The 17,538-nt window shown below is 41.1% G+C and overlaps 1 protein-coding gene across 2 annotated transcripts in view; it reads left to right on the top strand.

Moving 5' to 3' along the window:
• The first annotated feature begins 2,878 nt into the window (after nt 1-2,878).
• The window catches only part of ENTREP2 (endosomal transmembrane epsin interactor 2), a 354,078-nt gene continuing 339,418 nt past the window's right edge, over nt 2,879-17,538 (top strand). For both annotated transcript variants that reach the window (XM_075897722.1, XM_075897721.1), the window contains exon 1: nt 2,879-4,266. In XM_075897722.1, coding sequence (XP_075753837.1) covers nt 4,024-4,266 — 243 coding nt within the window. In that variant the 5' untranslated portion in view covers nt 2,879-4,023. The remainder of the gene's footprint in view (nt 4,267-17,538) is intronic.

The raw sequence follows: 17,538 nt of genomic DNA, 5'->3' as shown, positions 1-17,538 counted from the left end.
ACTGATGACTGTGAGGGAGAGGAAATATACTTCTGGCAGAATGGCCTTAAGCTACCTTTGGTTTAAGCCAGCCTGGTTGCCTCTGTAAATACCTACAGAATCATAAAACCTAGATATCAGCAAAGGCTAGAATTTCAGTGAAACAGTTCTTTGAACAAACATACCTTCAAGTTCAAGTTCTGACTGGGAGTGCTGAAGTGTCTAAGGATGTAAGCCTACTTCTTAGTGTGATCTCTTTAAAAATTAACAATTTTAACTTAAGGCCAGTCCATTCTAGAATAGAAAGATCCAATTACAATACGGATAAACACAATTCTATCATAGAGTAACTGTTGGAACTGTATTGCAGCCTTATGCAGGGCAGCTCTTCAGTTCAGTTTGAGGATCTGATTAAAACACGGTTACGCTGCATCTGCACTGCACTGCAGAGCTGAATTTTAACCACGTCAGGGGACAAATGAATTTAACTGGTTTCTCTGACCTAATTGCTTTGTGCTGTACATAGACATTCAGACAAACAGGACTAAAGCCCTTTCCCATTCTGCATAAGTGTTGCCTGCAAGAAATATATAAGCAGACTGGTATTTTACCATTAAAAGCCATACCGTGACATGCACTTGCAGAACATCCTGACACATTCGAATACGTAAAAATGATGTGTATTAGTGCAAAAGAGGCACAAACCTCATTTCCGGGTGCAAGAAAAAGCTAAGTTATCTAGGACACCTCATTTTTTGAGGAAAAGTGGCTTTTTGAAAAGGTGGAGGTTGCCGAAAACACCCTGCATCTAGACTACTTTCACTTTTGAAAGCTCCGCTTTCGAAAGTGGGATCAGAAGAAGACATACAAATTCCATAGGAATTTGTTTATCCTCTTTTGAATCTTCCCTGTAGTCTAGACATAGCCAGAGTTGGGTAAGAAGAGATAAAAGATATGAGCCTCATCTTCACCCATATTTTGTGTCAGTGTAAGTGCCTGTTTGGGTATGAATTTTTACTAATAAAGTGCTAAAATCCACTTGGTGTGCATGCATTTTTATTGGTACAAATGTGCTTATACCATTGTAGTTAATTCTTGTATAATAAGGGGTATAAATGCATTTATACTGATACAACACTCATAGAGTGGCTGTAGTTATATTGCTAAACTATAAGCAGCACACCCCCAGAAGTGAGGAATACTGTTATATTAGTATAAACTACACTGATATAATTGAAGTGGTATAACTTTTGTGTATACCACTCACAGATATGCACTCTGGTGTTAATGAGCCACTTATGATCACTACTGCTTTAAACTGTCATTCACCAGGGCTGAAAACAGGTATAATTATCATCCCCATAGGGCAAAATACGGTAGTCACATTTCAAATGAACCCACAGGAGTCACAGGCTGCTAACTTCCTTGCACATGTTATGGCCTTCACACAGCCTTTCACAGTGCACCATATTGAATCTTTTCCAGTTAGCCACATTGTCAAACAATACTTGCCACCCCGGAACCTGGTACTGGTCCCTGCAAACTTGCTTTGGTAGTCTTCCTCCACTCATCCAGCCCACATGTGCTGCAAACTCTAATTTTCTTCCTCTGACTGTCTTGATGATATCACACAAGTTATGCTGTAAATCTAGGTGATTACCTGCTCATTAATAATAGGTATAGCTAACATGCAGAAAATGCCTGTAGCATTTCAATTTGAAGAAAGCCTTTGAATGTCCTGTTTTCTCAGTGTGTGTTTGTCACACATGCATATAGTAAAAATGCTGAAGACAAGAGATGTCAGTAATTTCATTTTGTATTTCATAGCAATACCTTTGCTTCTCTAAACGAGGATGAGTGTTGCTAGAATAACATTGAAAAGCCCAGTTCTGTTTCTAAATGATGTTTAGCATCCCTTGCAATCATACTTTCCAGGTATATGAAGTATTCAGTACACGCCAGTGCCTCCTCAGATTTGGGTAGGAATGTCTTCCTTTTCTAAAGACTTGTCATTGTAGTCTTTATCACAAGAAAAGGCATCTTTAAACCTAACTTCTCCAGTTCTACCACTCCCTTCCAAGCAGGTTTTGCACCTCTTGCAATGAATGGTCCAATCTGAACAATATAATGAGCAAAACGAAGTGGACTAATTTTTTGTCCACGGGTAGGAAACACTATTCTGAAGGTTACCATCAGTGGCTCAAGATTTCTGTAAGATAACTGTTGAAGAGAGTTGCTGATAGCATGTAGTTCTAGCTATTCTCACTTATCCTCAGATCAAATCGAGTACTTTGCTTGAACCCCACAAACACTGAAGCCATTGGACTTCCATAACGATTGTTATATTTTTAAAAACTCTAATTGTTCAAAAGAGGATTTTACCACGTGTTGTCCATACCTTAACAAGATCCACAATGACTTTCTCTAGCATTTTCTTACATAGCACATGTAGACTGAATATTTGTTCCACTAAACCCCTTTTTGGTCTAAAAAGGGCTTAATGTTTAGCCTGAAAGTTCTATCTATTGGACACCGTCGTCTTCAGGATAAAACACAATAATGTTTTGGTAGTGTGTCAATAAGGAGATTGCGTGTTAATTTCTACAAAAATCTGGGTTTCTCTTTTTATGACTAGGAACCACCAGGGATCATGTCCAAGTCCTGGGTTATCTTTCAGCCTGCCTGATCAGAAGTGATAAGCTTATGGTATGTACCACTGATTACAGCGTCACCATCTTTAATCATTTCTGCTAGGTTCTTCTCTACCCCAGGGGCTTTATTGCTTTTTGGAGTCTGCACTTCTCAGTATCTCTGCAGAAAGCAAGTCTAATAGGTAGGTCAGAGAGGATGGACAGACAGTCTACTGCATTCATGGTGCTGCAAATAATAGTTAATTTTAACGAGTCTCATCAAAGATGGGAAAATGTTCACAACTATACATAGGTGCTAGGGGAGCTGCCACACTCCCTGTCTTGAAATGGTTTCCATAATATACAAAGTTTACAGTTTGGTTCAATGATTCTGAGCATCCACGTCAATTACACAGATTGTCCCAGCAGTACCCCTGCAAATATGACTAGTGGACAGGACTCATGGAGGAGGCAGCATTGATCAAAGACACCCCTGTTGCTTGCAGCCACTGAAACCTGAAGGCTAAACGCCATCAACTGAAATTGTTGACAGTTAAAACAATGAGTCTCAAATCGCGTCAGGGAAGCTGTCTGCTAATTTTGTGGGCTTTTGTGTAACTTTTTTTTGAAGTGTTCTTTTCTCCTGTTGCTGTACGAAAAACCATCACAGGCAACAACGCAAACTGTGGCTGGACACAGCGCCGCCAAAGGCATCAAGTAAACAAGGCGGAGAGAGCTGTTCCTCTCGAGCCGTTGTACCGCAGTTAAAAGGACTGGAGGGGTTTCGTGTAGCGCAGACAGAAGCGGGTTTTTTAAGATCTCCTCACGTCTATGCAAAGACACTTCCCAGGCTGTCCTGGGCTCCCGCCTGCATCCTGGCCCCGGCCATGGGAAACCAAGAGGCTTCCCCTCCCCCGGCCGGTGGAGTTTCTCCTGTGCACCGGCTTGTCCCCGGGGGCGCTGTCCCTCAGCACGGGGGATGGGTGTCGTTCCCCGACCCTCCTCCAGGCCTGTGATGCCCGCAGCCAGCTCCCTGCCGTGTGGCTCCTCTGCCGCACTGTCGCCTTCCCCCGCCCCCCCGCCCGCGGTGCCGCTGCCGCCCGTTTGTTCGCCTCGCACAAGCCGCGCTCCCTCCCCCCGCCCCCCCCAAGCGGGCAGGAGCCGGGCTCCGAAGCGGGAGCGGCGCGGTCCCGCGTGCACCTGAGCCGGCCGGGGGCGCGCGTGGCAGGATCCGAGGCGGCGGCGCGGGCACTGGCCATGCTGGCGCGCGGTGCAGCCCGGCCGGGGCGGGGAGCGCCCCTCCCCTCGCCCGCGCGCTGACTGGCGGGGCCCGCGCCCTCCCCGGAGCTGCAGGGACGGGCCGCGCCGGCCGCCGGGCAGCCCCGCAGAGCCTGTGAGCGCCGCCCGCCGCAGGATGCCGCTGGCCGGGGGCAGCGCCGTGCCGCCCCCTGCCGGGGCTCGCGCGCTCAGCCCGGCCGCCCTGTCCCGCAGCTTGTCTCGGCTGCGCGAGTACCGGGCCCGCTCCCGGATCATGCTGTCCCTGGGGGCCACCCAGATGGTGCTCGGATGCCTCATCGTGGCCGTCAGCTTCGCTGCCCTGGCGCTCACCACCTCGGCCCGGGTCCGGCACTCCTGTCCCTTCTGGGCGGGCTTTTCGGTAAGTGCTGCACCTCCCCGCCTGCCTCCCGCGAAGTTACTGCCGCCTCCGCACTGGGGACGGGGGGTCCCCTCCAGAGACAGAGTCGGGGCCACGGGCTTATCCCCCTCCAACTCCCGTACTGCAGAGAAACGTACAAAGTGTGTGATGCACCGACACCAGTGAGGATTTAATGCCCTTCAGATCAAGTGGGAGCGTGTGCCGAGAGGTTCATTGGGAGCGGGGGAAGTTGCTGTGCTTCTTGCCTCATTTGGGAATTAATGTGATGCATGTGTGTGAGTAAAATGCAGGACAGTGTGTGTGAGTAGGCACCCCTCCATTTCCTGCCCTGTGATCCTGCATCTTGGATTACCCTCATACCTGCTTCAGGAGATTTGGGATGGAGACAATAGTTTGCCTTTGGGAAACATCCATATGGCAAATACTGTTGGAAAACGTCACAAGTGAAAATAACCCTATCCATCCCCCCATTGGTAAATTATGTGATTGCAGTGCTGAATACCTGTTTTATATTTTGCACATATAAAATTAATCATTTGGCCTGAAATTCGTTTTACCTGGGGATTGTTTGTCTTTATTTTAAAAAGTTGGGGTGCGGGTTGAAAAAAGAGCATGGAAGAGAATGGATTTTACCTCTTTAATGGTAGACTGGATGGATTGACTCTCTAATACTCACTGTATCAAAAAGGGATAAAAAGATAAAATATTAAAATGATGAAATTGTTGCTTCACATAAAATCTCAATCTGGCTTTCTCCACATTTGGGTTTGAGGAGTTGCTCTAAGGGACATGGGATCAGAAAAGAACTTCATGTTAAGGAGAAGTAGCCTTTTACTAATGCATTACTTCTTTCTATAGATGATCAGAAGAGCCAGTACGTACTTTATAAGCAAGGTTTCATATTGTGATTTGCTGGATAATTACATTTCCTCTTTCTCCCCTTTACTTCTCACTTTTTTTCTTATTTGATGTATCATGTGATGTGGCAATTGGTATTAGTGAGACCATCAAAAAGTCTGAGCTGGCTTCTGTTGAAGTCAGAAGTTAAAAAAAAAAACTGCTAATATTTTGGGTAAAAAACTGAACTTCTCTATAAACACAGTTTTTTAAAGGTATCACACAGATTTCTAGTTATCACTTTTGTTATCCTTGTTTCTGATTTTATATAATTACTCTGGAGTAATTTGGACTTCTAAACTGAAGAATTCTGTCTTTAGCGCCCATGGATCCATAATTATGAGCTGATGTGTCTCAAGTTCTTGGCACAGGTTTATGCACGAATTGAAATGTAACTACCAGACAGGTTGTGTTGGAGGTAATAAAATGAAATTAGAACAGCAGGAACAGATTTTAATGTACACATGCAATACACAAACCCTCACAGTTGCAGAAAGCAATTGCACTGTTCCACTAGGGAATGTAAGTTATACTATTGTGTTTCTTTAACTTTGCTGAAGTTAGGTTTCACAGAAGTTCACTAAAACACTTTACTAACTCGCCAGAAGACTATCGCTCTCTAAGGGCATGTCTATACTAGGAAACTATTTCAAAATAACTAAAATCGATTTAATAACTCTCAAAATAAAATTGAAATGGTGTGTCTGCACTATGGGGAAGCCTCGAAAGTAGTCCAAGGCTGGGGTCCGTAATTGTGGACATGATACCTTGACTTAGAGCCCCAGGAAGCACTGGGGAGTAATTACTTCAAATTACTCTGGGGAGTAGATATTTTGAAATAGCAGCATCACTCTAACACTATTTTGAAATAACTATTTCAAAATTAGTGTTATTCCCTGAGGAAAGCAGGAATACAGATTTCAAAATAACCAGCCTGTTATTTTGAAATAATGGTCGGAGTAATGTGAACACTCCACTTATTATTTCAAAATAAGGGGGATTATTTTGAAATAAAGCTTTAGTGTAGACCAGGGAACTGGCAAAGTAGTTGATTCACCCAACATGTTCAGAATATTTTGTGTAAGTAGGTATCAAAATGATTCTGCGGACTGTTTTTTTATCCCTATTGTCAGTTTTGTTGTGAAGTTAAGGATGTTTTAAAATTGCTGGGCATTTTTGATCTGCACAGCTGGCCTAAATTTGTACGTTGTGTCTGCATTTGTAATACTAAAATTGGGATGTGAAAATTCCTTTCACTAAAGCAAAAACAGAAATATTCAAATTGTGTTGAAACCAAAAGTTACCAGGGCATTAATATCAACTGAGCAGACTCTCAGTCTTCATTCATGGTCCCAAGATGTTTTTAACACTTTTAAAATAATGTTTAATAAAACAGAGTATTTGCAGCTTTAAAGTATTTGTCTGATATTTGGTTCTGATCCAAATCAACCTTCCTAAATATCTGGTAGAAATGGTCATGCTTAACCCAAATTATTTACTTTGTGTTATTTTTCATTCAAGCTAACTCCTTTGGCAGGGAGAAAGAGCTCTGTATTCTACTGTCTTTTAGAGACTTTTCTTGGAGTTTTTTTTTCTGCATTATATGATGACTGTGTGTGTAGTTTTGAAAAAATGCCATTTTGCATTGGTCATTTGGATTCTATAGTCATCACTCTACTGTGTTTGAGACTGAGTGTAGGCAAACTAAAGCACTGCAGTAAATGGAGATGTCACAATTCATAATGATGAGTTTTTAATTTCATATCTTCTGACCACTTAAATAGTAATGTGCTCTTAAGACAAGACAGCTGTGTCAGGATTGGGAGTTATGAAGTTTGTCTTTGTATTCCAGCAAATAATTGCTGTGTCTAACCTTTTATCTAGAGTTAATGAATGTCACTTTCATTAATGTGAAGTTTAGTCAGTCAATACAAAACAAATAACATTTAAATATAGAATTTATTTTATTTTTAAAATGAAAGGCTTTTTTCCTTCCCATGTCTGTCTTATTTTTCAGGAAACTGTTGGTATGTAGTACTGTTACAGTAGTTATGGACAGTGGTCATGTGTTGGATGATAGTCTAGTGCTGTTATATTCATTGACTTATTTAAAATTACAGTACATAAGTGTGATTCTTTTTGTGTCATAAATCAGAATTTGCTTCTATGGCACTTTTCCATGGTGCAGTGGTATATGCACATAGTACCAAAATAAGATATTAATGCAATGACTGTGGGTTACCAGTGATAATCAGTGCTGGGTCAATTCTTTCTAGTGGGATGTGCTACAGTTCTCACTAGATCTGTCCAAAACATTGACAAGAAAGATTATCAAATATTAGCATTTAGAGTTAATGCTGCTTGAAAACATCAGACTTGTGTAACTTGTTATGTAAAGTACCCGCAAGTTATGTGCAGAAGTGCTTTTGGGAGATTCCATGGAACTGGGGCATGCTACAAAGTCGCTTCCCCACATCTGGTTTTGGGGCCCATTTACTTTTTTTCTTTTCCTTTGCTACCCTCCGTGCCATGTACCGTATGGACAAAACTTGTTCGCTGCTAGTCTGGTTAAACCTTACTATGTATAGGACCAGCATGATTACTCAACCTATTTAATGTTACAAACCAGTAGAAGAGACACAATTTGAGAGAGTGTACTGCACAACTATGATAGTGTTAGAAAAACATTAGCTTTCATAGATAAAGTGAGTATTGAATTTAAATTCATGTATTCCTATAGAATGAGACAAGCTTGTTTTGTTTGTTCAATAAAGCTTTTATTTTATTTATTTATTGCACTTCTGCTTTACCGAGCAAGTCTCCAGAAGGGATTGAAAATAAACGTAAATAATCCTTTTGACAAAGTTTATCCCTGGATATTAGAAAGTTAAATGTCAGTTAAGCAGTTTTCTTATGTGGTTAATTTCAGAGAGTCCCAGACACTTAAAAATAGCAGCCTCATCCAATATTTTCCAAGATATTCTTAGTATTTTCAACAGAAGTCAGACATAGCATCACAACTGGAAAACTATCCTGCCAGAGCATTTTTTTTTTTTTTTTGCTTAGGGAAGTATCACATGAGAGAGAAATAATTCAAATATCCTTTTAATCTTCATTTTTCAACCAAACTCGGTCACAAATAAAAACTACCAACAAAAAATTTCTCTGCACTAAAACCAAGTTAGTTATTTCTATAACCCTTAATAATCCTTCCTTAATGGTTAAGCTTCTATTCTAGAATTTTTGTTCAACTGCTCTGAATTTACTTACCCTTTTGGAAGGAAAATACATCACATAGGGGTATTAATGGAAAGTATCAACAAAAGATACTCCTTAGAATTTTGAGTATATGCTGATACTCAGACAAGAGCGGTACAATATTTTTTACACAAAGATACTGAGTCTTTAGTTTTAAAATAGCCAGAAGGCAAGAGGAAGTAGCTTCCATATTTCTGATTATTTTTAAAAAGAGACAATTCAATTTTATCTTTGCTGGATTTGGAAGAACTCTCTAGCACAGCTAATATCAATGAAATGAGCAGATGAAACTAGTAACTTGGTATTCCTGAGGAATGCCATAATAATACATTTAAAGGGGGTTTTCACTAACTTTTCTTTCTCAAACATTTAGCTGCACTGTCCATTTGTCATAAGGACATAATAGAGACAAGATGGGTGAGGTATTATATTTTATTGGACCAACTTTTGTTGATAGAAGAGACAAACTTTTGAAGTACACATAGCTTGTCTTCAGGAGTGGAAAAGGTACTCAGATTGTCATAGTTAACTGCCCTCCGCACTTAGAATGGTATCTTACAGTTTGTTAGCTACAATCTATTTCACTTTTTATTTAGCTGTGACACTCTGAATACATTTCCCAGACCTGAGGAAGAACATTGCAGAGCTTGTCTCTTTCAATAACATAAGTTATTTAAAAAAGCAATTACCTCCCCTACCTTGTCTCTGTAATGTTATGGGACCCACCTGCCTATAACAAAACCGCAAACAACAGTAGGGAATTCATACTAGCTTTGGCCAGAAATGCAGAAGATAATTGCCGTAGTTCTGTACTTTGTAACATCGGCTAATGAGGGCCAGAGATAGAAGTAGGATGCAAGAACTTGATGAGCATCTTTTAATCCTTTTAGAAAACCATACCTTCAATTAACTGAGGCAACTCACTTCCCAACATTTGGAATGTTTTGTTTGAGAATAAGGGTAATGGGCTGTAATATATACTTGCTGCTTTGATTCCTGTCCATGAGCTCAGCAAGGGAGTCTAAATTAATTTTTTTCACCAACTTCTATGGTGTCTGAGCTTCATGGCTTCATTTAACTTTAAACCCTTTTATTCTTTGTCATTCTTCACCATATCTATCCAACATATGCTCAGTCTTTCTCTGTTTCCTTGGAATGTATTGCTGTGTGGTATCCTTTTCAGGTCTGTTCTTGCCATGTGTCCAAACCCTTGAAGCCCTCTTTCTTGAATCTCCTAAAACAGCGTTATTTTTTGTACTAGCTATTTTCTTAATAACTTCATTTTTCATTTTCTTCCTACTTGAAACTCTCAGGATTTCCTTCAGCCAGTTCATTTCCGCAGTCAATATCTTTTTTTAGTTGACTTGTCTCAGAGTCCAGCATTCTGACTTGCATCACAGTATTGGCACAGTTGTTTTATATACACTGATTTTAATTTTTATCAAAATGTCTTTAGCCTTCCAGATCTTACAGAGTTTTCTGAATGCAGCAGTGGCTAGTCTAAGTCTTTTTCTGTCATTTTCACAAGTCCCATTCTTTTAGTCCTCCACATTACCTCTTCGTTTCTTCCACAGTGGCTCAGGGCATGCTTTTCCTCTGTAGTTCTGATCCTCACTCTTCTCTTTTTTAATAGATTGGCACTAGCATTGCTTCCCCCCATTTGTTCACCACTTGCTCTTGTTTGTAATACTTGTTGAATTTGTTCCTCACCTGCTTGCAAAAGCTCTGCAGTTGAGTTGTCATTTCCTGGTGCCTTTTTTTCTTCTTCAAACTTTCTATCAAGTTTTATTGAGGGGAATTCAAACCTCATTTCAATATTATAACTATTATTATTATTATACAATATTAATATTATCTTATCAGATAGGTAAGATAGGCAATATCAATTTAGAAATAGAGTGAGAAAGCGAGGAGGGCACAAGTGTGCCTGGACTGTATGGGCGATTAATGACATTGTTACTTAGAAGAAAGTTCATCAAGGACATCCACAACCTGCAAGTAATGAAAATATTTGTTTGAGCTGCAGTCTGTTTCATTTACTTCACCTGAATATTTGTGATCTGATAGACAGCTGTTAATGACAGTATATTATTTTAGTGTTAGACCACAACGAGCAGTAACTGTTCTTTTATTACTGCTGCAGGTGTCCCAAAACATCTAAGTCCACAGCAGTGCGAAAGTACATATAAAAATGACGCATATGTTTCCCCACTTATTAATCAAGTTGAAAAGGCACTGTAAAACTGAGCCTCATTAAGTATCTCGGCAGGGAAAAGTGAACACTTTGAAATACAAAGTATATGAACATAAGGGACTTATTTGTATGTCTAATAACATGAAGAACCTATCATTGATTGGATGATGTTCAAGGAAGTTGTCAGTTAACTATCAAAATTAGACTAATCCAGCAAAACATTGAAATGCTGAAACGTGTCAAAATTGAAGTTCTGACCTTATAGAAACTTTGGGGTAGCTGATATTTGAGAAAATATTTATTCTCCACTCTCTGTCATTCAAAATCCAAAACATTTTCGATGGGTCCTTTATATATATGGTGCAATGACTGCAAATGGTGCTTTGTAACTCAGAATATACCCAACAAAATCAGATTGGCTGTTAGGCTCCAAGTTTCTGGTGATGTACACTAGTTGTAAATGCTGCTTAATTAGATGGTTAAACTAAGTTTATGGCCACTTTGAATCAGTAGAATGGCACTGGAATATACTAGTGAATCTGGCCAAGAATGTCTTCACCATACAATTTAAAATGTATTTGTTGACCGTATTTATCTTAATTCCTGAGTATGTTCAGCCATGGTAATAACTACATTTATGGAACTACCCGAGTGGTGTCTGCTCATGCAATCATTTCTTGAAATCGTTTAGAAGTAGGTAATTACAGAGATAAAATTCCCTTTCTTTCAGTTCCCAGCATCCCCAGGAAATCACCAGTCTCATAGGTGTGGCTTCTCTATAACTAAAAGGGCATGAATGAAACTCAAGAAATTAGATTATTATTGTTTATTTTGATGTAGTCTTTATTTTTTCCAATTCAGGATGCTCAAGTTGTATTTGTAGTTGCAGTATTCCTGGTTAGAAAAACAGACAAATTACTGGCTACAGTTGTGTAATGTTATTCTTGAGAGTCAGCACAGTTCCTGAATTTCTCCTAAAATGTGGTCTCTTCTTTCTGTTTGAATCCATCCTTAACTCTGCTGTTTTTTGCCTTTATCCCATTTTGAAAATACATATGTTTGCTTAAATACCTTGATATCTTGAGAACCATGAATATATTATATATTCAGAGAGTTAAAAGCTGTTTTTGTATTTTTCAGAGGTAAAAGGTATAATACATTTGTAAGGGAGGTAGGTCAAGGTGACTCATGCAAACAGTTCCCTCCTCCTCTCCCCCTGTGTAATGTCAGTGCAAATGTTCGTGTATCGAGGAGACTCATGCAAACAGTCCCCCCCCCCAGTGTAACGTCAGCGCAAATGTTCGTGTATTGAGGAGATAAATATATTGACAGAAGCTTGTTGGGTAGATTTTTGGAGTACTGTATAATGGTATTATTATAAAATATATTTGATTCCAACAGCTGATGCATTATTGGTGAGGAGAATTCTCTATATAAGTAGTTTAACTTAAAAAGTGTCTACTACTTCGTACTGCTCCAATCAACAAACCTTCTTGTCCCTCACATGCAGTGATAAGAGGTAGCAGCACAGGATGGCAGCATCCCCTGAGCTCCTGGACCCAGTGCAAGCTGGAACTGAGCCAGGCTGCCTGGCTGCAAATGCGCTTTAAATGCAGAGCCTCAGCGCGGGTAGGTCCCAGACCCATCACAAACCACAACTGAGCCGGGCTGTTGGCCAGCCTGCTAAAAAAATTACTGTCGTGTGCGTGCGTGCGTGTGTGTGTGTGTGTGTGTGTGTAGGGGGAAGGGGAGGGGGAGAATGCATGTAGTCTATAGCATTAGCCTAAAGCTTTTGCTTATTGGGTAACTGACTACACTTTTACGTCCCTAGTGTGTATGGCTAACTGCTAGGTCCCGTTGGTCAAATATGACTTTCTAATGGGGAAAAGGGTAAAGCGCTTCCAGGTTATGCTTCTTTATGATGACAGAAAGGCGCTTAAGAACATATGTAAGGAAGGCCTCTGAACACCAAGGTACATTCCACCAGGTCTTGAACAATGCTCTCTGCCTGCTTCAGGTATGTACCAGTCTCTGCGTCACAAAGACAGTGATGTGGAGCAATCCGCTAACTTTAATAAATCATTCTGCACTTGATAGGGCAGCCAGATCAATTGCCAAGTTCAGGAGAGTAGTACTCCAGTCTCTGATTGACTGACACAGCTGAAACTCCTCACTTCTACCATCCACAAACTACTGCTTGCGAGGCATTGTGGGATCTATACTGACAGGTATTCAAAGAAGAAAGAACAATTACTTTCCTGCAGTAACTACGGCTGAAATAACCCTCCTACAACGAGGTTTACCAGTTATTTCGGAAGAAGGGTTTTCTTTCAAAATAACCGCGTCTAGACTGCATTTCTTTTTTTGAAATAGCTCCATAAAGTGAATATGCAAATGAAGCATGGGATATTTAAATCCCGGCTTCATTTGCAATTTTGAATGTCTCCATTTGTATCCCTCTCTCGAAAGAGGGTGCAAGTGTAGACATATCCTCAATGATTTGACTTTTGGCTCTGGAACATCTCATGGTCTGCTTAGGAAAGTTGCACCATTTAGACTTAAATCAGTGCAAATCCCTTTGTGGATATTATTTCAGTTTGTGTTGTTTCCTTTATTTAAACTTAAGCCTGTTCACAATTAAGATAAAAGGGAATGAAAAAACCAAACCAACCCATTTTAAAACTGAAATAAGTGTTCAGTGGGTTTGCTTTGGTTTAAGTAAATCAGTTTCAGAATTAAACCAGGGCAGTCTTCTCATGTAGATAAGCTATTAACTTGATTGGAAAAAAGTCCTATCTCAATCAGTTTAGGTTAGGATAATTAAAAAGCCCTATTTGCTGATCTGTTCACATATCTTCACATGTATTAGCCTGCGTTTTAATGGAGCTTGTTAATCACAAAAAGCTAACTAATTTTGCTAACATGATTGGGGAAAAAACATGAGGTTTTTTTTTCTGTTAAGACAGGGCCCTAGGGTGAATATGCAGAATATAATCCTCTGTGGTACCCTTAACAGATGTTTTCTTTAAAAAAAATCCCAACCAACCATCTCTTCTGGCATCTGCTCTCTAATATGTAGGATTTGTACATTGTATGTATAGTGAAGGGAAGAGAGTCCATGATCTTGAGAAAAAATGAGTACTGGAATGAAAGGTTTGGATCAATAATTAAAGTCAGTCAGTGGAGCAAGGAGAAGTTCACCCATTTTGGTGACCAAAGCAGAATTCTTAGTATAATGTCCATGGGAAATGAAGAATATCCAGTGCACTTTCTGGTGGTCTTAGGTGGTAGGGAGTACTAGAGGAAAGGATCCTTGGATAAGTGCTGTGCAAATATGTAGAGCAGGAAATGGATTTCCATGTTCAAGAGTCCCGATGCGGAGTAAGAGAATTATAAAGCTCCTTTCTCTCTCACCTGATCATGTGGGCTGACATATAAATTGTGTGCAGCATAAAAGCAATAGTGCACACAAAAGCAGCAGTGGATTAAAGATTAGTGGGCCTTAGGCACAAGGAACATTTGCCCCCCCATCCTGGGGGCTTCAGAATTGGTCTGTGCATCAACCTGCCACTCATGAGAGAAGAAGAAGAGCAGGGATAACTGTATCCTCTGAATTATGCAGTTTGCCAGATGGAGAGATGTCACTTTCATACTTCTAAAGCACTGTTGCAAATTTAACACCTGTAAAAGGTAATACACGGTGTTTTTTTAAATTCTATTTCACTATAGGCAATAGCAGTTCTCTGCGTATTTGCATGGATGGGGAAACATGGTGCAAGTGTAACCTTGAGATTTCTTTTCTTCAGGGTACTGAAGATTAAAAGATTCATGGAAGCCAGTGTAATTTGTTGCAGGTTAGGGGGCTGCTATTTCTGTTTCTGAGTATCTCCTGCAGGCTGATTGTCAAGGGGCTGAGGAATACTGGATCTTACAGGTTGAACTGAAAACCGGAAAACTGAAATACAGTTCATGAAGTTTCTGAAAAAGAATGGGAAGAGACATACTGCACATTGTGGTGGTTGGGGAGTGTGTCTGGGGGGAGCATTCATAGGAAAAGAAAGCATTACAATTGCTTATTCTAGCATCCCAACAGTATAATAAACCATCTAAATTTTCAAGTTTTGTTGTTTTTCTAGGCAGCCAGACTTGAAATAATATTGTAGCTATTTCATGCCATGTGTGGCCAGACCAGCATGGTTTATTGTTTTATTTTGACTTTGATGGCCAGTGGAAGGTTGGATGGATGACTTGGATATTTTGCCTAAGAATGAAACATTATACCTGAATTTCAATTCCCTTTGCCTCCTTGCATGCTGGAAATGTGCAAGAGCGTATTTACCTCAGAAATACACTGGATCTCAAACCCACAGCTAACTATGTGTAATGTGTTATACTGAAAAACTAGAGAATGGACAAGTTCAAACTGGCATTTTCAAGTTCATTTATTAAGTCATTAACAACCGTATAACTAGTTATATCTTTTTGTGCTGAAGTGAACTAGGCCCCATCTTGAGGTCCTACCACACATCTTTCCCAGAAAAGGAGCAGTTAAGTAGGGTCCTACAGGCCTGTCTAGAAAGGCTGCAGGGAAGCAGCCAATTAGAGTGCAGCCAGCTCAGATGAAAGCTTCAGGAACTTGAGTAGGTCAGTTCCTAGCTGGGACTAGAAGGGTGAGGAGGGGCTGGAATGCACCTTTAACTTTTAAAAAATCATTGATTTTTATCCATCCCATGGACAACCTCCTCACCCTGCCACCGACCCTCAAGGGCTCTCAGATTGCACAATTGCTCCAGCCTGGTATGCTCTATGGTTTGGAAGTTTGAGACTCCTGAATAATGTGGTAAAACCCAAATGTGAATGTAGTTTTGCTGGGATAAAAGTGCTTTACAATGCTTTATAGTATACGGTAAAACTCCAACTGTCCCGCATCCAGTGGTCCGGCACTCCCGATAGTCCGGCACCAACTGGAACCTGGAAGTGCTCCGGACAGTTGGAGCTGCTCCGCACCGCTTCCCCAAGTCCGCTGCTGCCGCTGCTGAAACTGACCAGTGGCGGACTTGGGGAAGAGGCGCAGAGCAGCTGGGGTGCTGCCGGGCGCCGAGCAGGGGCGTGAGGGGCGGCGCTGCGGGACCAACCGGGCAGCACCCCAGTTGCTCTGCCCCACGGCTTCTCTGAGTCTGCTGCTGCTGAAACTGACGAGCAGCGGACTTGGGAAAGCCGGGGGCAGAGCAGCTGGGGTGCTGTCGGGTTGGTCCTGCAGCGCCGCTCAGGTGAGGGGCAGCGCTGCGGGACTAACCCGGCAGCACCCCAGCTGCTCTGTCCCTCCACTTCCCCAAGTCGCCGCTGCCACTTGAAGCCTCAGCTGGCCTGTCGCCAGTGGCTGCTTGGGGCTTCCCCCGCCAGCCCCCCTCAGACCCTTCATAGCCCCCCTTCCAGAGTACCTCCTGATACTCCGGCATATCCGATAATCCAGCACCCCCTGGGTCCCAAAGGTGCCGGATTATCGGAAGTTTACTGTATTTCCCTTTCTGCATGGGAATGAGCACTTTTATACTGGTATAACTGCACCTACACAAGGGGGTTCTTAAAGCATGAGTATACTTGTGTCATGACCATGAGGGATGGGCAGCAGCCTGGTGACTAAGGGGTTAACTTTACCTAGCCAGGTATCTGCTCAGCCAATAGAAATGCAGATAGGGATTTCAAACTAGGACAAAGGAATTTTTGGGTTTTTCCCTCCTTTGTCTCTGGGCAGTTTCTCTCCAGCTACTGAGGGGGACAGACACTTCGTCTCCTTCTGAGAAAAGACTCTTCACTATTTGTAAGTAGAGTAAAGTTTAGATACATCTGTTAGGTTTTATGGTTTGGGAATGGGAATCTGATGTCTGTACATTTAAAAATGGGTTTTCCTCTCCTTTGTAACTAAGTTTTGACCCTTGGTGGAATCCCCCCATGAGTATATTAATTTGTGACTTTTCCATCTAGTCATTATGCTTGCAACAGGAATATTTTGGTGATAATAAATGTTCTTTCTCTTTTCTTTTTATTAACCTGGTATTGGTTAATTTTTGTGTCCTGGTTTTACTTTTGGGGCTGAGATTTCCCAAATAGTCTCTTCCTGGTTTCTTCTTATTGCTTGGGTGGGGGCAGCAGACTTTTTATCCCCAAAATCTAGGGTTTTAAGATTTTTTGGGGAAACTTTATACCAAAGCCTGGAAAGATAAGGTTTTGGGGTTCTTTTTCGGGCTCCCACTTCTGCATTTATCATGCCAGAGTAGGGAAGAAGCCTTGACAACTTGTAAAGTTAAAACCATATACATTTTGTATGTAGACAAGGCCTAAGTTTAAAAAAAAAATCCAACCTCATGACAAAGGGTTAGAGTGTAAGTCTGTAATACAACTTCAGTAGTGACCATTATCCCTTGTTGTGTTTAGTGCTTCTGGTATGCAGGAATTTGATTCTCCTTCTTCCCCTGACCTAATCCATGGCCTATCCTAGCATGTGGAGCAGTATTGAGGGAATATGGTAGGTTGTTCTTGCTGGTGTTAAATGGTGCAAAGCGGCTGTCATCACCAGGCCGAAATCTATTGAGCTATTGTATATACCTGTAAGTGACTGTACTCTGTGATAGGTAACGGGGAGACTTTAATTAAAACATTATTTGTAAGCTTGTTTAGGGGGTCTTGGTCAGTACTAATACACACACTTGTTCCTATAGCAGTTACACTGAAAAGTGTGACATTATCATCCTAAAAGGTATTTAACTTTAGCAGATTTGTTCAGATGTTACATTGTCAATTTGCACTTGCAAGCTTTTCTCTCCTTTGGAGCTCTGCTAAGCAATCTGTGTATTCACATAATAGAAAATTGAAAACTTTGTAATAATTGAAAAATGTAGTAAATATAACATATCTTTCATCCT

The sequence above is a fragment of the Pelodiscus sinensis genome, chromosome 14, assembly GCF_049634645.1.
Source record: "Pelodiscus sinensis isolate JC-2024 chromosome 14, ASM4963464v1, whole genome shotgun sequence".
NCBI lineage: Eukaryota > Metazoa > Chordata > Testudines > Trionychidae > Pelodiscus > Pelodiscus sinensis.
Note: the sequence above shows the minus strand (reverse complement) of the source record. Positions and strands in the feature narration are given on the sequence as shown.